General features: G+C 41.0%; 2 protein-coding genes and 1 long non-coding RNA gene across 15 annotated transcripts in view; 2 read left to right on the plus strand and 1 right to left on the minus strand.

Annotated features, from left to right (window-relative positions):
• baz2ba (bromodomain adjacent to zinc finger domain, 2Ba) overlaps positions 1-11,918 on the plus strand; it is a 295,269-nt gene extending 283,351 nt beyond the window's left edge. For all 11 annotated transcript variants that reach the window (XM_067987408.1, XM_067987414.1, XM_067987411.1 and 8 more), the window contains 4 exons: positions 38-184; positions 4,079-4,350; positions 10,176-10,319; positions 10,427-11,918. In XM_067987408.1, coding sequence (XP_067843509.1) covers positions 38-184; positions 4,079-4,350; positions 10,176-10,319; positions 10,427-10,580 — 717 coding nt within the window. In that variant the 3' untranslated portion in view covers positions 10,581-11,918. The remainder of the gene's footprint in view (positions 1-37; positions 185-4,078; positions 4,351-10,175; positions 10,320-10,426) is intronic.
• Positions 11,919-18,297: 6,379 nt separating this feature from the next.
• On the minus strand, positions 18,298-19,648 carry LOC137323661 (uncharacterized). Of its 2 annotated transcripts, none has more exons than XR_010963418.1 (2): positions 19,298-19,648; positions 18,298-18,539 (listed from the first exon to the last, which is right to left on the minus strand). It is a non-coding gene; the product is annotated as an uncharacterized lncRNA (long non-coding RNA). The 2 variants fall into 2 exon arrangements; XR_010963419.1 differs by lacking the exon at positions 19,298-19,648 and adding an exon at positions 18,717-19,276.
• The window catches only part of wdsub1 (WD repeat, sterile alpha motif and U-box domain containing 1), a 49,390-nt gene continuing 45,172 nt past the window's right edge, over positions 18,438-22,655 (plus strand). The window contains exons 1-2 of one of the 2 annotated variants that reach the window (XM_067987423.1): positions 18,438-18,556; positions 18,982-19,025. The gene's annotated coding sequence lies outside the window, so the exon portion shown is untranslated. The remainder of the gene's footprint in view (positions 18,557-18,981; positions 19,026-22,655) is intronic. The other variant, XM_067987422.1, reaches the window with a different exon arrangement.

Consider the following 22,655-nt stretch of genomic DNA (forward strand, 5'->3'; position numbering starts at 1 on the left):
GGTTTAATCCAAGCTTTTTTTTTGTAATTTTTATCAGTACTGCCAGATATGTCGAAAGGGAGATAATGAAGAATTGCTTCTACTTTGTGATGGTTGTGACAAGGGATGTCATACTTACTGCCACAGACCCAAGATTACGACAATTCCAGATGGTGACTGGTTTTGTCCTGCCTGCATCGCTAAGGTGATATAATCTGGAAGTCCAAATCTGTACACTTCATAATAGATGTTTGTATAATATTGGCTGTGACATTTGTCAACTGTTAAGCAAAAGATGAATGTTATCACTAGGCATATTTATTGTGTAATTGTGCTTGAGGCAACATGCTTTAATGTCCCAATACACTTGTGTGGTGCTCTTGATTCATTACCTCAAACTGCTCCACCATGACTGCCACCAGGGACAGACCTGTAACCACCATCCTTAAGCCTCGTATTTTTAAATTTTAAATTGCTATCTCCAGACAGTATTGGTAGGAGTGACCATCGCACAGTCCTCGTGGAGATGAAGTCCCGTCTTCGCACTGAGGACACCATCCAACGTGTTGTGTGGCACTACCACCATGCTAAATGGGATAGATTCAGAACAGATCTAGCAGCACAAAACTGGGCATCCCTGAGGCACTGTGGGCCATCAGCAGCAGCAGAATTGTATTCCAGCACAATCTGTAACCTCATGGCCCGGCATATTCCTCACTCTACCATTACCAACAAACCAGGGGATCAACCCTGGTTCAATGAGGAGTGTAGAAGAGCATGCCAGGCGTACCTAAAAATGAGGTGCCAACCCGGTGAAGCTACAACTCAGGACTACATGCATGCTAAACAGTGGAAGCAACATGCTATAGACAGAGCTAAGCGATTCCACAACCAACAGATCAGATCAAAGCTCTGCAGTCCTGCCACATCCAGTCGTGAATGGTGGTGGACAATTAAACAACTAACGGGAGGAGGAGGCTCTGCAAACATCCCCATCCTCAATAATGGTGGAGTCCAGCACATGAGTGCAAAAGACAAGGCTGAAGCGTTTGCAACCATCTTCAGCCAGAAGTGCCGAGTGGATGATCCATCTCGGCCTCCTCCCGATATCCCCACCATCACAGAAGCCAGTCTTCAGCCAATTCGATTCACTCCACGTGATATCAAGAAACGGCTGAGTGCACTGGATACAGCAAAGGCTATGGGCCCCGACAACATCCCAGCGGTTCAAGAAGGCGGCTCAAGGGTAATTAGGGATGGGCAATAAATGCTGGCCTCGCCAGCGACGCCCACATCCCATGAACGAATAAAAAAAAGACACAAAATGAAACTTTGAACAGAATCTATAATTGTACTATTGTTTTGTTCACAGTTCAAGTGGATGTTGTGTGAAAGTGTTACATGCCCACCATTATAGTTTACTGAAATCTTAAATGAGAACAATTATATAATCTGCATTTTTAAAAAATCATTATCGGGATTTGGGCATTGCTGGCAAGGGCGGCATTTTTACCCATCCCTAGTTGCTCTTGAGAAGATGGTGGTGGCGGCCTGCCTTCTTGAACCACTGCAGTCTGTGTGGTAAAGGTGCTCCCACAGTGCTGTTAGGTAGGGAATTCCAGGATATTGACCCAGTGACAATGAAGGTTGGGGTTTGGGAGGTGCTGCCAAAGAAGCCGTGGCGAATTGCTGCAGTGCATCTTGTAGATAGTGGACATGCAGCCCCACGGTATGCCGGTGCTGGAAGGGTGGATGTTTTGGGGCGAGACAAAATTATTTTAACCACATGGAAATTGCTTATGTTACGTTTGTAATAATGGAATTGTTTTCTAGTGTGTATTTTTAACTGTGCATGACCAGTTCCTACAGTTAAAATATTAAAGTTAATTTATACATTAGCATCTTGCAGATGTGATTTTCATAATCTAAGCTCCTAAGAAGTCCTAAGCTGTAAACTGTTTTGCACTATAAAATAGCTTATCTGTGCTCTTCTGAAGTGTATAAAATTCGAGAGAATTAGTCATCCACTTAACAAAAGTATAGCTGTAGGAATCTTAGTACCAATCAGGTGAAAATATACATAGAAATCTGTTGTACTGATTTCACAGGATATTTAATGCAAATAACAATGATGTTCTGAGATCTCAATATTTTTTCTTAATTTTCATCAAATGTACCTGGTTTCTTGGTGAAATATGTATATTTTAAAGTCTAGAATTATAATTCAATCCTTATGACATTGATGATCATTATATCCACGAGAGAATGTGTTTTAGGATCATAGAAACAGAAAGTCTCAGACTGGAAGAGATCATAGGTCCAGCTTCCTGCTGTCCTAGCAGTTGTATCTTGAAGTGTGTTCCTCTTCAAGATTCATGTCCAATTTTACCTTTTGAAGAAATCTAAACTACTTGCCCCTATAATCTCCCTCTGTAAGCTGTTCCACAAAACTACCACTGGAGTAATATTCTGTACATGCTGCCTGAATCTACCTCTTCCCAATATATACCCATGTGCCCTTGTTCTGCTGCCTCGTGGCAATACAAATATTGCTGACTGATTCCCTACATCTCTGCCTTATTAATTTGAAAACAAATTATATCCAGTCATCTTCCTTCTCTGCAATGAGAAGAGTCTCATTCTTTGAGGCTATCCTCTTTTTTTTTCTTTAGCCCCTTTAACATCATAGCATTTCTCTCTTTTCCAGTTCAGCTACATCCTTTCTGTATTGCAGATTCCAGAACTGCATACTGTACTCTAGGTGGGGCCTGACCAGTGCTCTGTATAATAACAGGATTACTTCCTTTGACCTGCACTCCATTCCTTTTTTATGAAACTTTAACATTAGCTTTTTGACCAACAGCCAGACATTGATGTTTATCAGTCAGTATTTTCCTCTTTGTTCTGTTATCCCTTTGCCTGTTCAGTATTGCTAAATACATAACTTTACATGAAATTGCAACTGCCAATTGTCCACCCACTTTCCAAAACAGTTTTAAGTCCTCATGCAGTTTGTCCCCATCACCACCGTGTTAACTACTCTTGCTATTTTTATGTAATCTGCAAATTTTGAGATGAACCTATCAGTACCCTCTTCCAAATCATTTATAAGAACATAAGAAATAGGAGCAGGAGTAGGCCATACGGCCCCTCGAGCCTGCTCCACCATTCAATAAGATCATGGCTGATCTTCTACCTCAACACCACTTTCCTGCCATGTCCCTGTATCCTTTGATTCCCTTAGTGTCCAAAAATCTATTGATCTCAATCTTGAATATACTCAATGACTGAGCATCCACACCCTCTGGGGTAGAGAATTCCAAAGATTCACATCCCTCTGGGTGAAGAAATTTTTCCTCATCTCGGTTCATAAATGGCCACCCTCTTACCTTGAGATGATGACACCTAATTCTAGACTCTCTGTCCAGGGGAAACAGCCTCTCAGCATCTACCCTGTCAAGCCCAATTTATGAAAATGTTGGAGTATCAGGTGCACCACCAAGCTCATCCTCACACCCCTCCACCCACAATACTTCCCATTCACACACACACTGTCAACCACAATAAATTCCATCTCGGCACACTGTCACCAATATTATGTCTTCCAATTTTCTAACAAGGTACCTTATTAAAAACTTTACTGAAGTCCAAGTACATCACCCTTATGATTTAGTTTATCTCTCTAAGTGCTCCACTAACTTGTCCTTGATAACTGAATCTAGAATTTTCCTTGGTACTGGTGTAGCATAGAAATCCTGAACAGAGTATTAATTATAACATTGGGTACTGATGAATTTCTCACTTCTGCATTATTGGATATGATGCAGGTAATTTTCAGAGTACTTATTGCAATGGACGGAATTCCCAGTACGTGCTGGCAGCAGGTGAGCTTCCTCGTGGGACAGTATTTAGTCTGATATTTCAAAAGTGTTAAATTTGACAATTAAACTATTCAGCTTAGAAAAATATCAGACAGTTTTTATTTTGACATCTGATACATATGAATAGTCATTAATGTGATCTTTCAAATTTTATCAAAATGACAATTTGTAATTTTTGCTACTCTAATTTCACTCTGTCCAATATCTCCTTTCGGTAGGCAAGTGGTCAGTCTCCACGAAGTAAAACATTTCTAAATCGTCCAAGGAAGAATTTTGAGCAGAAGAAAGGCAGGAGATTATCTGGAGCTGGTGTTAGTGATGAAGAGGAGACAGCTAGTACAAGCAGTACCCCAAAGAAGGGAAGTAAAGAGTCCAAGAAACGAAAGGTGGATGACAGCCCATCTGTGAACTCACCTAGGCTAGAGGGTCCGTCGCCTACTAAGAAATGGAAAACAATAAAAGATAATAGCAAGGATTTGGCTTTGTGCAGGTATGAATTGGACTTCCAAATGTATAAGTGTGTTTAATACAAATAGTGAACTTGATCTTTTCTTGAACCAGAAAAAGAAAATACTGGAAATGTTCAATGGGTCAGGCAGCATCTATGGAGAGAGGAAGATAGGTTTAACGATTTAGGTCAATGGCTTTCATCAGAACCAGGAGATGTTACAGATGAACCGCTTATAAGAAGAAAAAGGGGCAGCGAGATAAAAAAAAAAGAATGGTCTGTGATCAAGTGGAGGACAGGAGATGATTAAATGACAGAAGTGATAATGGTATAAGACAAAAAGAGGCAATAATGAGAGAAATTAGAGAAATACAAGATTTAACCAAAACCCAGAGGATGTGTAAATGGTTACAGCTTATAGCAGAGGGGCAGCAAAGTATGGAAAATCTGGTAAGGAGGAGAAGGCTCCAGTAGCCCAGGAGTATGGTAGAAGAAAAAGGCAGGTGATACCAGGGGTGCAGACCACCCCTTCGACAGATAAGAGATCCCCATCCCAAGCACCAGCCCACAACCTTTCCCATTCTCAGAAGTGTTGATGCACGCATCCTACATTACCAGCACCGACTGTATGAGAGAAAATGGTTAAGATCTGAAGTTGTTAAAGTCAACGTTAAGGTCAGAGGGCTATAAAGTGCCAAGTAGAAACATGAGGTGCTGTTCCTCCAGCTTGTGTTGAGATTCATTGGAACAGTGTAGAAGGCCAAGGACAGAGAGGTCAGAGCAGGATGGAGAATTAAAGTGGCAAGCGACCTGAAGCTCAGGGTCGCACTTGCGGAAGGAACGGAGATGTTCAGCTAAGTGATCACCCAATCTATGTTTAGTCATCCCGATGTAGAGCAGACTGCATTGTGAGCAGCGAATACAGTATGCTAGGTTGGAAGAAGTGCAAGAAAATTGCTATTTTACGAGAAATGCATATTTGAGGCTCTGGATGGTGGTATAGAAATAGGTGAAATGGCAGGTGTGGCATTTCCTGCGCTTGCACGGGAATATACCAGGGGAAGGAGAGCAGGTGTTAGGGGTTATGGAGGAGTGGACCAAGGTATCACGGAGGGAACGGTCCCTTTGGAATGCTGAAAGGGGATAGGAGGGGAAGATGTGTTTGGTGGTGGGATTGCGTTGGTGGTGGCAGAAATGATGGAGGATGATCTGTCAAAGATTGAGGCTGGTGGGGTGGGAAATGGGGGAACCTATCATGGTTCTGGGAGGGAGGAGAAGGGGTGAGGGCAGAACTGCGGGAAATGGGACGGACACTGTCAAGGGCCCTGTCTACCACGGTGGGGGGTGGAGGGGGGGGATACTAAGCTGAGAAAAAAGGAGAACATTTCAGAAACTCTGGTGTGGAAGGTGGCGTCGTCAGAGCAGATGACATAGAGAAACTGGGAGAAGAGAATGGAGTCCTTACAGGAAGCTGGGTGGGAAAAAGTACAATCGAGGTAGCTGTGGGAGTCAGTGGGCTCAAAATTTACCTGCCTCTGTTTCATATTCCTTTGACAACCTTACCTAACAAAAATCTTATTGATCTTGAAAATTTAAATTGATCCAGCATCCACAGCCTTTTGGGAGAGCGATTTCCAGATTTCCACTTCCCTTTCTATGAAAAAGTGTTTCCTGATTTCACTCCTAAATGGTCTGGCTCTAATTTTAAGATTATGCCCACTTGTTCTGGATTCCCACACTAGAGGAAATAGTTTCTCTGTATCTACCCTATCGAATCCCTTTATAATTTTAAACACCTCGATTTGATCACCTCTCAACCTTCTAAACTCCAGGGAATACAATCCAAGTTTACACAACTTGTCCTTCTAAGCCCTGGTATCGTTCTGGTGAATTTGCACTGTACCCCATCCAAGGCCAAATTATCTTTCCTGAGGTTTGGTGCCCAAAATAGAACGCAGTACTTCAGATGAGGTCTGACCAAGGCTCTGTACAACTGAAACATCACTTCCTCACTTTTGAATTCCAATCCCCTTGAGATAAAGGCCAACATTCCATTAGCCTTTCTGATTACTTTTTGCATCTGTGCACTAGCTTTTAGTGATTTGTGTACATGGACACTAAAATCCCTTTGCTCCTCCACATCTCCTAGTCTCTCCCTATTAAGAAAATATTCTGATTTGTCTTTCTCTGATCCAAAGTGGATAACCTCACACTTTCCCACATTGAACTCCATCTGCCATAGTTTTGCCCATTCAGTTAGTTTGCCTATGTCCTTTTGCATCTTCCTGCTCCCATCCACACAATTTTCTGTGCCTCCTAACTTGCAAACTTGAAAATAAAACTCTCTATTCCTTCATCTAAGTCATCAATATATATGGTGAAAAGCTTTGGTCCCACTACAGATCCTTGAGGAAAACCACTTGTCACATCCTGCCAATAAGACAACAAACCCTTTATCCCTACTCTCTGTCTTTTGCCTCCCAAGCAATTTCTGACCCATAATCACAAAGTTGCCTCCAATTCCGTGCACTCTCACTTTTGCCAATAATCTCTCGTGTGGAACTTTATCAAATGCCTTCTGGAAGTACAATTGGACAACATCCGTAAATACATCTCTAGCCACCATGTCAGTGACCAGCTCCAAAAATTCAACTAGACTAGTCAGACATTTTGGAAGGATGAGAAGAGGCAATATAAACAAAATGGTACAATTTTAAAGGGGGTGCAGGAACAGAGAAACCTGGGGGTTCACATACACAAATCTTTGAAGGTGGCAGGACAAGTTGATATGGCTGCTTTTTTTAAAAAAAAGCATATGGCATCCTGGGCTTTATGAATAGAGGAATAGAGGTATAGAGTACAAAAGCAAGGAAGTTATGCAAAACATTTATAAATCACTGGTTGGGTGTCAGCTGGAATATTGTGTTCAATTCTGGGCACCACACTTCAGGAAGGATGTCAAGGCCTTGGAGAGGGTGCAGAGGTGATTTATTAAAATAATACCAGGGATGAGGAATTTCAGTTATGTGGAGAGACTTGAGAAGCTGGGGTGGTTCTTCTTAGAGCAGAGAAGGTTAAGGGGAGATTTAATAGAGGTGTTCAAAATTATGAAGGGTTTTGATAGAGTAAATAAGGAGAAACTGTTTCCACTGGCAGGAGGGTTAGTAATTCGAGGACACAGATTTAAGGTAATTGGCAACAGAACCAGAGGACAGATGAGAATTTTTTTACGCAGCATGTTGTTATGATCTGGAATGCACTGCCTGAAAAGGTGGTGGAAACAGATTCATTAGTAACTTTCGAAAGGGAATTGGATATATACTTAGAATCAGAATCTTACAGAAGGGGGCCATTCAGCCTGTCGTGTGCCGGTTCTTTGAAAGAGCTGTCCAGTTTAGTCCGACACCCCAGTTTTTTCCCCATAACCCTGCAAATTAGTCCTCTTCAAGTACATGTCCAATTGCCTTTTGAAAGTTCCTATGGAATCTGCTTCCTCCACCCTTTCAGGTAGTAAGTTCCAGATCTTAACAACCCCCTCTGTGAAAACATTTCTCCTCATTTCCCCCCTAGTTCTTTTGCAAATTATCTTAAATCTATGACCTCTGCTCAATCAAAATCTCTCATAACTTTGAATACCTCTATTAGGTTGCCCCATAACCACCTCTGCTCTAAGGAGAACAATCCCAGCTTCTCCAATCTCTCCACATAACTGAAATCTCATATCCTTGATATCATCCTCGTAAATTTCCTCTGCATCCTCTCAAGGCCTTGATATCCTTCCTAAAATGTGGTGCCCAAAATTATACACAATAATCCAGCTGAAGCCTAACCAGTGATTTGTAAAGATATAGCATGATTTCCTTGTTTTTATATTCACTGGCACTATTTACAAAGCCAAGTACCCCATGCGCTTTCTTAACCACCTTATCAACTTATCCTGCCATCTTCAAAGATTTGTGAATATGCACCCCCAGGTCCCTCTGCTCTTGCATCCCCCGCAAAATGGTACCATTGCCTTTCCATGTTGTTCCTCCCAAAGTGCATCACATCACACTTATCCACATTAAATTGCATCTGCCATGTGTCTGTCCATGTCCTCCTGAAGTCTGCTACTATCCTGCTCACTATTTATTACGTTGTCAAGTTTTGTACCCTTTTGAAAAAGAAAAATTTACAGGGCTATGAGGAAAGAGCAGGGGAGCGTGACTAATTGGATAGCTCATTCAAAGAGCTGGCACAGGCACAGTGGGCCAAATGGCCTCTTTCTGTGCTGTATGATTCTATGATTACCTACTCTTCACAAATCCATGCTGACTCTCTTTGATCAGCTGATACTTGTGCAAGTACCCAGTCACTCTGTATCTGAGATTCCAGTAACTTCTCCACGGTTGATGTTAAACTGACAGGTCTATAGTTACCCGAGAACTCCCTTTCTCTCTTAAATAATGGAATGACATTTGCAATTTTGCAATACAAACGCACAATTCCTGAATCTAGACAGCATTTGGAAAATTATGACCAATGCATCTGCAATTTCCTTACCTATTACTTTTAATACCCTGGGGTACAAACCATCAGATCCTGGAGATGTGTCTCTCAAGTCCCATTACTTTCTTTCTCTCCATTTTTTTTACTTATATTAAATTTACTACGTTTGTTTTCCTGACTTATTTTTAGGTTCCCTTCTACCACTGGTATTTTGTCCTTTTCCTCCACTGTGAAAACAGATACAAAGTACTCATTTAACAAATCTGCCACTTCCTTATCTACTATAGTCTTGCCTACATCCATCTTTAATGGACTTACATTCCTGTTTACCACTCTCTCTCTTAATATATTTATAAAAACTTTTGCTGTTAGCTTTGATATCCTTTGCAAGTTTATTCATATTCCCTTTTTGCATCTTTTATTACTTTCTTTGTATCCTTTTGTTGCTATTTATAACTCTCCCAGTCTGCTTGATTTCCACTTTTCCTTGCATTTGTGTAAGCCCTTCTAGCTTCATACTGTCTCTTACTTTGTTTGTTGGTCATGGTGGCTTAACTACACAAGTGGAGTCTTTGCCTTTTAAAGGTATGTACTGGTTTTGTATTGTACTAAATACTTCTTTGAATACTTCCCACTGTTTGTAGATTTATCTATTAACCACTAAGCCCAATTTATTGCAGTCAATTTATTTCTCATCCCTTCGAAGTTTGCCTTACTTAAATTTAAACCTTGGTTTGTGATACTCACTTCTCCCTCTTAAATTTAATATCAAATTCAATCATATTATGGTCACTACTTGGAAGATGCTCTCTTACTGCAGATTGTTAACTAATTCTGGTTTGTTACTCATCACTAAAACCAGTAAGGCCTGTTCCTTTCTCAGCTGTAAAGCATATTGTTGTTGAAAACTGTCCCAAATACATTCTAGAAATTCATTGCGTTTACTCCTTGAGCTTTTCTGCTTCTCCCATTCTGTGTCAAAATTAAAATCTCCCATTATAACCACATTTTATTTGCTACATGCTTCCCTGATTTCCCCCCACTACATCACTACTATCAGATTGATAGAGAACTCTGACCAGAGTCTTTTATCCTTTGCTGTTCCTTATCTCGACCCATAGTGTTTCCATTGCCCAATCACCCTTACTGAAATCCCTTCTTTCTACTTTGGTAATTGTGTTTTTTTTTAATCAATATTGCATATTGCTACCACCCCATCTTTCCCAATTGCCCTGTCCTTTCCTGAAGGGGGTTGTCATTGATTTTTTTTTCACTTTTTCTGCATAAGTTAAAGTGCAAATATGAAAGACCAATCAAGCGCATAATTCTAGGATTTATTGTGTTAGCATTTAGTTAAGGAACGTTACTTTTTTTTGCAGCATAATGTTATCAGAACTGGAAACCCATGAGGACGCATGGCCCTTCTTACTCCCTGTGAACTCCAAACTGGTGCCTGGGTACAGAAAAGTTATAAAGAAACCCATGGACTTCTCTACTATTAGAGAAAAACTCAGCAATGGACAGTGAGTAAACTGATATTATCTCATCATTTATATTTAGAAGATTTGAAATAATAGAGTTGTCTTCCTTTGGCGATAATACTGATTTCTAAACAAATATTCTTTCCTAGATACCCCAATACTGAAGTATTTGCTGTAGATGCCAGACTAATTTTTGACAACTGTGAAACATTTAATGAAGATGACTCGGACATAGGCAGTGCTGGTCACAACATGAGGAGATTTTTCGAGAAGCGATGGGCTGAGCTTTTTAAGGGAAGCTAAAGCATTGAAAATACGAATTAAAGTATAAAGACATTGGGACCAGCAGCCTGAAATACTGGTGTCTTCATATCTATGGGGAAGTGCAAGATAATTTGCACAAATCAACAGATACTTCACATCACTTCTTAAAATGTGGAAATGCCAGCCAAGGATTATTCTAGAAAAGAAGGTTTGCTCCTTTGGAGACCATAGCTCTTGAACTATGGAAATGTTTTATGGACAGCTTCGGTAGAACAGGGAAGCACACCCAAAGAGTTCAGTGGCATGGGGTGGTCCTAGTGCAATAGCAACCAATATTTCAAAACGCACTGAATTAGTATACAACCACCAGAGCTGTAATGGGGGACTGGAAATCCTCTCCCTCTTGTAAAAAAAAATATACATGGAAGTAAATGGAAAAAATCTTGAATTCTTTTTGACTTTGTAGCTTATATTTTAGTGAATGTATTTAATTTTTGTTAATTTATGAATAAAATGTCAAGTCTTCATTTTCTATGAAAAGGAAGAGGCAGCAAAATTGCTTTAAATCTTCAAGGAAATAAAACAACGAATGTTTTTGAATAATAAAACAAAGCCAATTGATAACTGTTTACACTGTTCTGTCCGGGAAGGGCACTGGAGAACCTGTTGTTACTGTAGACATAAATTTACAGATCTGCTTATCAATGCACCACCTACTTAGTCTCAAAGTAAATTAGAGAACAGTGGATCAACAAAGAAACATCTGTATATAATTGTTCATTAATGTTAATATTAATTAAGTCTTGTTCAAATATGTATGATGTGTACATATTGTTTGCAGGCATTGAATATTGTTATGCCTTAGAATAACCGTAGCATTTTATTTTAGTCTTAAAATGATTATACGTATATGGCTTGTACATATCCTCTACAAACACTGTGGAGTCTCCTAATGTTGGGTAGTGCCTGCCTTTAAAACAGGGTGTAGGGGATATTAGGTTTTCCATTTTCTATTTTTGTTATATAATTTTTGAGCCACTGTGGTCTCAAATTCCAATATAATCATTTGTATCCATACAATAAATTACAATTTCCTATACACAGTATTTTTCATAATGCATTTCCCTCCATCTGCCTTGCCACAGAACTTGGTACACAATGGCTCTTTGTAACCACTGTGTTTAACAACTGTGTTTAACTACTGTGTGTTGCAGTGGCCTGTTGGAGGCAGCTCAGATCAGAAATTTTTGTACCTGAGTCAAAGTACTTGAAGTTATTTTATTTAAATATGTTGTGAAAAAGGGTAGTTTTCTTTTTTAGGAGCATTATTTTTCACTAGTATGTGTGGCACGGACATAATAAAAGGGTGTTTTCCAATCCCGTTTTCTATTTGTATTGATTTCTAAATGTTATATGTTTGAGCTGTTATATTTTGCATTACTGTTGTTTGTGAATAATTTTGTAAACTAAAGGTTCCATAGAAATCTGGTATCCTAAGTAATATGCAAATATTTTTAGTCAGTATTAGCTGCCGAGGAGCTGAACAAACAAACCCATTAGTGGAATAGGTTTGTTTAAACTGACGCTTAACTCACGAAAGTAAAATTGTACTGTTTTAACTGCTGTTAAACTAGCTATATTGAACTTGGCACACTTTGACAAGAACATAATGGTTGTTCAAATTTTTTTTTTGCAAGTTAAAAACTGTGTAATTACTAAAAATTTGAGTTTTGAGAGTCCCAGCATATATAGAGAACTTTGGAACCGTAGTCTATGCTTGAACAGTGGGAGAAACCAAAATAGAAATATCTTAACGTTGGGAATGTTGGCTTATATGCATATCTATTAATGCTTTTTTACTGCAACGTTTCAAAATACCAGTAGATCTCTTGTGGTGTTCATGAATATTCCAAGTCATGGGATGGGGAATGAAGCCGAGCGAGAGGAGTAGAGTATTTGGGCAAAGTGGAAATTGGAGTGGAAAGACATAAAGAAAGAATTTGTATTTATGTAGTGTCTTTCATGACCTCAGGACGTTCCAAAGCACTTTACAGCCAATGAAGTACTTTTTGAAGTAGTCACTGTTGTAATGTAGGGAAACTAAATTAAATCATGAGGACAGGTTGCATAAACTTGACTTGAATTCCCTTGAGGAGTGATCTGATCGAGGTGTTTAAAATTTTAAAAGGATTTGATAGGGTAGATTGAGAAATTATTTCCTCTAGTGGGGGAATCAAGAACAAAGGAATATAATAAAATTAGAACTAGGCTATTCAGGGGCGAAATCAGAAAGCACTTTTTCACACAAAGCATAGTAGAAATTTGGAACACTCTCCCGAAAGGCTGTGGATGCTAGGACAAATGGTGCTTTCAAGTTGGAAATAGAGAAATTTTTGTTTAGGTAAGGATATCGTGGTATGGAGCAAAGGCAAGGAAATAAGAGTTGAGGTGCGCATCAGCCATGATCAAATTGAATGGTGGAGTAGGCTCGAGGGGCTGAATGGCCTATTCCTGTTCCTAATGTTCCTATGAAATACGGCATCCAATTTGTGCTCAGCAAGGTCCTGTAAACAGCAATGAAATAAATGCCCAGGTAATCTGTTTTATAGATGTTGGTTGAGGGATAAATATTGTCCACGACACCAGGAGAATTGCCCTGCTCTTCTTTGAATAACACCATGGGATCTTTTATGTCCACCTGAGAAGGCAGATGGAGCCTCGGTTTAACATCTTATCAGAAAGATGGCACCTCCAGCAGTGCAGTACTCCATCAGTATTGCACTGGAGTGTCGGCCTAGATTATGTGCTTAAGTCCTGGCGTAGGGCTTCAGCACATGTCCTGACTCAGAGGTGAGTGTTACCGTTGAAGCAGGGATGGATTGTTATTGATTTCCTGCTAATTTGAGTTTTGTGAGTCCCAGTATACATAGAGAACTTTGGAACTGTAGTCTATGCTTGAACAGTGGGAGAAACCAAAATAGAAATATCTTAACATTGGGAATAAGAACATAAACATAAGAAATAGGAGCAGGAGTAGGCCAATCGGCCCCTCGAGCCTGCTCCGCCATTCAATAAGATCATGGCTGATCTGATCCTAACCTCAAATCTAAATTCATGTCTAATTTCCTGCCCGCTCCCCGTAACCCCTAATTCCCTTTATTTCTAGGAAACTGTCTATTTCTGTTTTAAATTTATTTAATGATGTAGCTTCCACAGCTTCCTGGGGCAGCAAATTCCACAGACCTACTACCCTCTGAGTGAAGAAGTTTCTCCTCATCTTAGTTTTGAAAGAGCAGCCCCTTATTCTAAGGATTATGCCCCCTCGTTCTAGTTTCACCCATCCTTGGGAACATCCTTACCGCATCCACCCGATCCAGCCCCTTCACAATCTTATATGTTTCAATAAGATCGCCTCTCATTCTTCTGAACTCCAATGAGTAGAGTCCCAATCTACTCAACCTCTCCTCATATGTCCACCCCCTCATCCCTGGGATTAACCCAGTGAACCTTCTTTGTACTGCCTCGAGAGCAAGTATGTCTTTTCTTAAGTATGGACACCAAAACTGTATGCAGTATTCCAGGTGCGGTCTCACCAATACCTTATATAACTGCAGCAATACCTCCCTGTTTTTATATTCTATCCCCCTAGCAATAAAAGCCAACATTCCGTTGGCCTTCTTGATCACCTGCTGCACCTGCATACTAACTTTTTGATTTTTCTTGCACTAGGACCCCAGATCCCTTTGTACTGCAGTACTTTCCAGTTTCTCGCTATTAAGATAATAACTTGCTTCTGATTTTTCCTGCCAAAGTGCATAACCTCACATTTTCCAATATTGTATTGCATCTGCCAAATCTCCGCTCACTCACCCAGCCTGTCTATATCCCCCTGTAGGTTTTTTATGTCCTCCTCACTCTCCACTTTCCCTCCCATCTTTGTATCATCAATGTTGGCTTATATGCATATCTAGTAATGCTTTTTTACTGCAACGTTTCAAAATACCAGTAGATCTCTTGTGATGTTCATGAATATTCCAAGTCATGGGATGGGGATTGAAGCAAAGCGAGAGGAGTAGAGTATTTGGGCTAAGTGCAAGTTGGAGTGCTAATTGGCACCAGGGAGAGGCTTTGGAAATCCTCTTCATAAATTCCGGAGCAGTTGTTTGGGCCATCATGGCTTGAGAGGTGTCTAATCTTCAGTAATGAGGAAAGATGAATGGAGCACCATTTATGTAAATACTTCATTAAAAGAGTTACTCTTATGAGTATAACTTGCCTTGCAATAGAAAATATTTTATTTTATATGCATATAACTGGTGGAAGTTCTTAATATTTTACAATGCATTAGCAATGCAAGTACAAGATGCATCAAACCTTAAACGTTATGGTCTAATCGCATCAATTTTTTTCTCCTTACCATTATGTACTTCTCATGCTGATAGAAAGCCTGAGGAACTAGTATACTATGAATCAGAAGAGTGATTGGAATATAAACACTGAACCAGTGCATGAAAGAATAACTAAGGAGTTTCACTTTGTAAATCTACAAAGTGTTTTTACTCTTAGTTGCCAGGCTGATATGAAGTGCTGGCACTTATTGGAAATCAGGATGCAAGTGGTCAATCTCTGTAATCATAGAATAGCTCTGGGGCAAAAGGGACCCAAAATACAAGCAATACAACAACAACTTATAGTGCTCCTCAGGTAAAGCAAATGTATCAGAGCAGGAAAAAAAATGATGGGCACCAACCAGAAGAAAAACAGAATTGGAGGAGGATGGATGAGAAGGGTTTTAAGAGTACTTTTGAAAGTTGGGAGAGAGGTCTGAAAATGGAGAAATTTGAGGGCAGAGGTTTAATGGCTAAAAGAGTGGCCACTGATGGTGGTGGAGGGAGTAGGTAACGAGAAGTAATCTGGTGCCGGAGAAGCAGAAGGTGCATGTGGGCAAAGTTGAAAGAGACTGCTGAGGCAGGAATTTGAAAGTGAAGATAGTAATCAATTCACTAGGACACAGAGTCAATGGAAAATAGCATGGACAAGATGCCTGGAATACAGTACATTGTATGGGAAATTGCTGTGAGCTACAGAGTTCTAAGTTTTTTCCCCAGAGAGTAGTGAGCCTCTGGTATGTATTGCCGGCTGGTGCTGACTCTTTGCATGCCTTTAAGAGGGAGCTGGACTGGTTCTTGACTGGGGTAGAGAACCCATCATATAGGAAGTAAGTGGTTTTACAGATAACTCAAGGTTCATGTGATTTTCTGGACTGGTTTTGATTGCCTGAGAGGGTCGAAGAGGCATTTTCCAGAGTTTTTTCCCTTATTGGCTGAGTTTTTCTCTTTTTTTTGTCTCTTCCTGGAGATTACATGGCTATGGGGGCGGGGGTAGGAAGTGTCTAGTCATGATGCTCCGGCCATCATGAGTGTGGGGCAGGCTTGATGGACTAGCTGGTCTTTTCCTGCTTACCATTTTCGTATGTTCGAATAAGCTGGAGTTTGTGGAGGATGAAGATGTGAAAGAAGAACCATTCGATAATTAAAGACTTGAGGTGATGGATTAAGGTTTCGGCAGTGATGACTGAGAGGCAGGAGCAAAGGTACGCAGTGCTTCAAAGGTGAAAAATAGTGGTCTCGACTGGATCAGATATGGTGAAGGAAGTTCAGCTTGGGTAAGAGGGTGCAAAGATTCCATCAAAAGTGTCAATTTGGCTCAGTAATGGTACTGACTTCTGAATCAGAAAGTTGAGAACTTCACAAGTCTAGGCTGACATTTCAGTGCAGTACCGAGGAGCTGTTGCATTGGCAAATGTGTCATCTTTCAGATGAGATGTTAAGCTAAGGTCTAATCCATCTGTTCAGATGGACATAAAAGATATAGAACTTTTTCAAAGTGCAGGGAATTCTTCCAGTGGCATGGCCAACATCTATCCTACAACCCATACCACCAAAATAGATTAATTGATCTTTCATCTCATTGCTGTATGTTGGACCATTGCTGCATTTGCTTAGAAAACACATAATGGCTGTGAAGTACTTTCAAACATCCTGCGGATGTGAAAGGTGCTATATAAATGCATTTATTTTTACATTCTGGCCTCGATTCTATCAGTCATGTCAGGCTAAATTCATTAGTATACTGGATTTAGCCTGAGGTGTTTGATGGAGTCAAGGCCAGAGATATGATATACTGGATTTAACCTGAGATGTTTGATGAAGTTGAGGCCAGAGGCAGGCAAGTACACAGGGACCCAAAGAGGATAGTTTTGGTTTTACTAATGTTGTGCAGATCAAAAATTAATTTTGTCACGGATGGGATATCAGTCAGGTAGTTGGAGAATGTAGCAACACCCCTGTAGTTGATGGTAATGTATAAAGTTAAAGCTGAGTATCATTGATGTAAGGAGTCGCACAACACCAGGTTATAGTCCAACAGCTTTATTTGAAATCACAAGCTTTCGGAGCTTTGCTCCTTCGTCAGGTGAGTGAAGAGTTGCATAAAGGTACAGCATATATAGTCAGAGAACAATGCCTGGTGATTACAGATAATCTTTCTAACTGCCCTTTATCACACCTCGGCAGAGAGATAATCACAGCAATCAAAGGTGTGAATCGTGTTCAGACAGGTTAGTCAGGGAAACATTACATCCAAGAATACTGAGGTGGGGTCACAAGGGGTCAAATCAGAAAGACAGAGAGAGAGAGAGAATGACCAGTTGTACTAAAAACAGATAACTTTTTTTCGCTAGAAATCGCAGCAGGTCCGGCCGCATCTATGTATGGAGAACAAGCCAACTACGACTTGAGTCTGGATGACTCTACGTCAGGTAGGGTTACATGTAGCGTGACATGAACCCAAGATCCCGGTTGAGGCCATCCTCGTGATGTGCATGTGGAAGTTGACTCTATGCTTGCGGATCATATTGTCGAGGGAACCATGCAACTACAGTAGGAAAAACCATTAAAGGAGATATATGTTGCAACGGGTATGAGTAGAACCACGAATTTTAAGGCAAGTTTCCAAATACGGTGTTGCTTGCCATGTCGGCCCCTTCAGGACCTTGACGTTCAGCTGTGAAGCAGTTACCTGAAAACAAAAATGTACTACCCTATGGAACTATGTTTGAATAAAATAGCTTCCTATTGATTACGTGATGTGGCATCTTGACAGAATACAGTTGCAAATACCAAATGGACCTGATTCACAGATTATGACCTTGTGGGGATACCTCAATAGTTCCCCATAATGTGGTGCCTCTGCCAATTAAACTGCCACAAAATTGACAACAGCACAGTACTAATGGGGTAATATCTTTGCCCAGACCATCTTCTAACCAACAACCTGGCCTAGATCTCCCTATTAAGAACATCTAATATCAACTAGTGGACAAAATAAGCACACCCAATGTGTTACCAATAGTCTCAACCTCTCTAGATTTGGAAAAAGAAAAGTCAGCCAGGGTTCTCACTCCATATTACTATCCCTGTTGGAAAGTGTGTGTTTGGGTGGGCATGGCAGGTGAGAATAGGATTGGGCTTGGATGGTGTTTTTAACATGGTGTTAACTAATGTTTTGCTTCCTTCCTCTCAAAGCACTGAATAATGATGCGGTATGGTTCCACAAATGTGCACAGCTCTGTTATTAGACAAGGTTGGCAAACTATTCAACTGCAGGGGCATCACAGCTGAGCCCAATTATACCCAACGTTGCCTGAGAGAATTCTGCCATTGTAATAACAATACCCATCTCAAAGTACGAGTACTACTGATCTGATTTTTTTTATTGCTTAATTCTCGCTCTCCCGATTATTACACTGTTGATTGGGCTGAAAGCAGAATTTATTCCAGCAGTGCGTGCGTAACGTGGCCTGTCCGCGCGGTATCTGCGGTTTCCATGGAGCTGACTCCCAGGTTCCGAAGGAGTGACGTAAGGAGGAGAGGCCCAGTTTCTGTTCCGCGCTGTCCCAGGGCCGCGGTCTTGGTGCTCACGGTCGTGTGTTTTCTGCTGTTGACAGACATTTTGTAAGTAGTTGCAGCTTCCGTTTCCCCGGCTGTGTTAATTTTAACCAAAGTGAGCCCAATGACCAGGGCAGCTGGGTCTGTAGTTTATGATTTACTGAAAGCAGGGTAGGCCGCTGTGATTGTACGTACCAGCCCCCTCCCTCCCCCCCCCCCCCCTTACCTGCGGTGTGCCTCCTGCGTGGCGCTTTCAGCTGGCACTGGATGTGGAAAATAGCGACCGAGTGAAGCCATCGTTGGGAGTGGTTTTGTTTTCCCGACATCACCAGTGGTGTTGTGCGACCGAGCGTGCACCGTATTCTTTGTTTACTCGTGTCAAAGTTAATGGGCAGGGAAGTGCTGCCCCGTTTTACAGAATACACACTGGTTCTAGGAAAACTTCGACATTTTTTACAATATGTTAACTCTTTCTGGGGTGAACATTCTAGATGGGGAGCGTCCACATGTTCCCAGAGCCATTCCAGAGGAAACAGTGAGTGATTCAACTTCAAGCTACCTTGAGAGCCAATTTGTAGTCATGGAACCCCTGAACACTTGATATTAACTGGGAAGTATGCAATCCAGTGGCAAAACAAAAAATAAAATGTTCTTAATCTCCATTTAGATCAGTGAGTGTGCTTTATTCTGTTCCTCGACCCACACTGCCTCTGGGTTAGAGAAGGGTACCTTCTACCAGGCCCTGCAATGCCACTACAAGCCAACTAAAAGGAAGCAACTGAGAATGGGTTGGGGATGATGAATTACCTCGGTCTTCTCCCTCCTTCCAGTCCTGTGGACAGGCACCGTCCATAATTAATTCGAAACCTGGCAGTAGCCTGAGCAAAATCGGCAACTTGGTAGCATAGGGATTCAGATATGCAGCCTCCAATACTGTCTTCAGCTGTTAACAGCTTTGGAAAGCTGTCCATGGCGTGGCTGTGTGAAATGTCCATATTTTGACGCAATGCTTAATTGCAATCCTATTAAGAATGTTGAGATTGATTCCTATGTTCTACCCAGTTTGTGTCTTAACCACTTCAAAGACAGTTATAGTATTGGTCTAATGCAGCAAGTTGTTATGTCTTCAGAAGCTATTGGCAAGAAGCAGGGCTTTTGCAACCAACTTTCCACGTGAATGGCTAGTATTTCTGTCAATCATAAACACTTCCTGAAATTTCTTTCAAAGGCATTATTTACCTTAGCAGCCCCAAAGGTCTTTTGGATTAAAAACCTTATAACAAAATTGTTTTACCTTGTTATAATTATTTCACAATTTGCCATATGTTTCCTCTCACCCATTGCAGCTGTAGAAAAAATGTTATGGAAACTGTGGTTTTGAATTGTAAGTGGAAACAATGGAATTGTATCACTCTCCCTTCCTGCTTGATGCATGTTCTGAAGTAATTTAACTTTTATTTAAAACTTCATCAATTAAACTTTGTTAAATTCCTTGTCTAGTTTGTATTCAAATTATTTTCAAAATATACAAAGTAATACTATTATACACAGACACAATTTGACTTTGCCACTGAGGAAAATATATAATTTTTTACTTTGATAGTAAACAAAAGCAACCAAAGGTACGCAATCATTACTACCCTGCCAGGTTTGAAATGGTCACTGCCTCTATCCCATTAACTCTGTTATTCACGCAGACAGCTATTCTGTTTCAGAAAATGCTTAATAAATTTCAGAAATTCATCTTGCTTTTCTTCAAATAATTTCAAAAAGCAACCAAAATATTGTTGGAGGCCGAAGGGAAACATTCTTCCAGTTGTGCTGACAAAATGCTGCTGATGTATACTGCATGTGTTCAGACTGCATGCTTTGCCTTCAGTTCATTGAGACAGCTTCAGACACAATTATGAAGGCCAAGGCTAGGCTTTTGAGAGAGGCTGAGACCTTCAAAGTGTCAGCCATGGCTCAGTGGTAGCACTCTTGCCTCTGAGTCAGATGGTTGTGGATTCAAGTTCCACTCCAGAAACTTGAGCACAGAATCTGGGCTGACACTCCAGTGCAGTACTGAGGGAGTGCTGCATTGTCAGAGGTGCTGTCTTTTGGATGAGACGTTCAATCGAGGGCCCATCTGCCCTCTCAGGTGGACGTAAAAGATCCAATGGCATTATTTTGAATAAGAGCAGGGACGTTCTCTCTGGTGTCCTGGCCAATATTTGCCCCTCAATCAACACCTTAAAAAAATTAACAGATATCTAGTCACTGTCACATTGTGGGGGTTTGCTGTGCGCAAATTGGCTGCTCCGTTTCCTACATTTCAGTAGTCCATTACACTTCAAAAGAATGATGTGGAGATGCCGGTGATGGACTGGGGTGGACAAATGTAAGGAATCGTACAACATCAGGTTATAGTCCAACAGTTTTATTTGAAAATCACAAGCTTTCGGAGGTTTTCTCCTTCGTCACCTGACGAAGGAGAAAGCCTCCGAAAGCTTGTGATTTTTAAATAAAACTGTTGGACTATAACCTGATGTTGTAAGATTACTTACTTCAAAATAACTTCATTGGCTGTAAAGTGCTTTGGAACGTCCTGAGGTCATGAAAGGCACCATAAAAATGCAAGTATTTCAAGTAAAAACAATAATCAAAGTGATCAAAGACATAAGACAAATTGATAGTTAAGTTTAACCATGTTGTTGTGAAACATGCAGTTTTTTTATACATCTTTTATGTTGCACACCTTATTTTGGACACTACAAATCTCAGTTACTAAGACAGACAATTTTTTTTCCCTAAGTTTATGATGAACAGACAGTTATCACATCTTGTCACCTTTTTAATGTATCTGGATTTCTCGTTTGAGAACATTACACCTTAATTTTCATTCTGCTAGGTGCTGTTCTTATAGTCTTGTTTTTCCCATTAGTCCTCTTTCAGTTTTAGTTTATTATCTCTTGTGTTCTCCTTTTGATTCTTGCTTTCTCTGAGTATCCTTTTTAATATTGGCTTGCCTCTGTGGCTCTTAGCTTTTATATGGAGGTGATCTCTTACAGCTTAGCTCCTCTCCATTCTCAATATCAATTTATTTTTTAGCTGCTGCCCCTTTAAAATTCATTACTTTCTATACTGCCCTCTTTGTGCCCCTTGGCCTTGAGAGAATGAAGATGGGGGCTGCACCGGGGGAATGGCAGGGATGGGCGACGGTGACTGTTTTGCTGGGGACGAGAGTATCAAAGGTGGAGGTGAGAGACAGGTTGTGCAAATGAACAGCTGCAGAGGTATCATGGTGAAAGAAGGACAAAAGGCAGTTTGAGAATGCACTTGTAAGCGATTTTAGGGGAGATTTTTTCCCTTGGGGCAGATGTGGAGTTGAAAGAGGGTAAGGGTATGTGGGTGATGAGGGATATAAGGCAGTGATTGGAAATGGCTTTAGTGACCGAGGCCATGGGAGATGATAATGTTGAGGGAGTGGCTGTGAATATGGGTAGGAGAGTTTACATGAAGGGAGAAGTTTAGGAAGAACAGCAGTGTAGTGAATTTAGAGGAGCGAGGGTAAGGGGACTGAGATAAAGATTGAAATTATGGTGTATGTAGAGTCACAGTGCAGAGGCCGAGGGAGAAAAGGAGGGAGGTTATCTCTGGGAGGCGCTTGTGGGTGATAGACAACAAGCATTTTAAAGGAGAGATGTGGGATGTAAGAGGGGGAGATTCTTGAAGGAGGCAATGGTGCCAAAGGAGTAAGGGGAGCGATCAAAGTGTAACTTGGTGATAATGGACTTGCCACCGCCACCATGGCTTATGCAGGGCAGAAGGTGGAAAGTGTAGCCAGGCGAGGAGTCTTCGGTAGGGGGCAAGATGTCACTATCTGTGAGCCAAGTTTCCGTCAAAGCGAGGGCATCTATACAATCATCCACAATAAGGTTGTGGATGGTAAGGACCTAGTGAGTGAGCAAGCGGACATTCTGGAGGGAAATGTGGAGAGGGACTCTGATTGTTGATCTATCGAAAGAGTCCAAAGTGGCATTGGGGGGTGGGGTGAGTGGAACGGGAAGGAGGTTGGTGAGGGTAGCTCCCAGCAGGCGTTCCTGGCAGGAAGATTAGCAAGACGAGAATAGGGCAGCCCTGCTTGAAAGGAAGCAGCTTACAAATACCACGATGGCCCGTCAGA

This window comes from Heptranchias perlo, chromosome 7 (assembly GCF_035084215.1).
Source record: "Heptranchias perlo isolate sHepPer1 chromosome 7, sHepPer1.hap1, whole genome shotgun sequence".
Taxonomy (NCBI): domain Eukaryota; kingdom Metazoa; phylum Chordata; class Chondrichthyes; order Hexanchiformes; family Hexanchidae; genus Heptranchias; species Heptranchias perlo.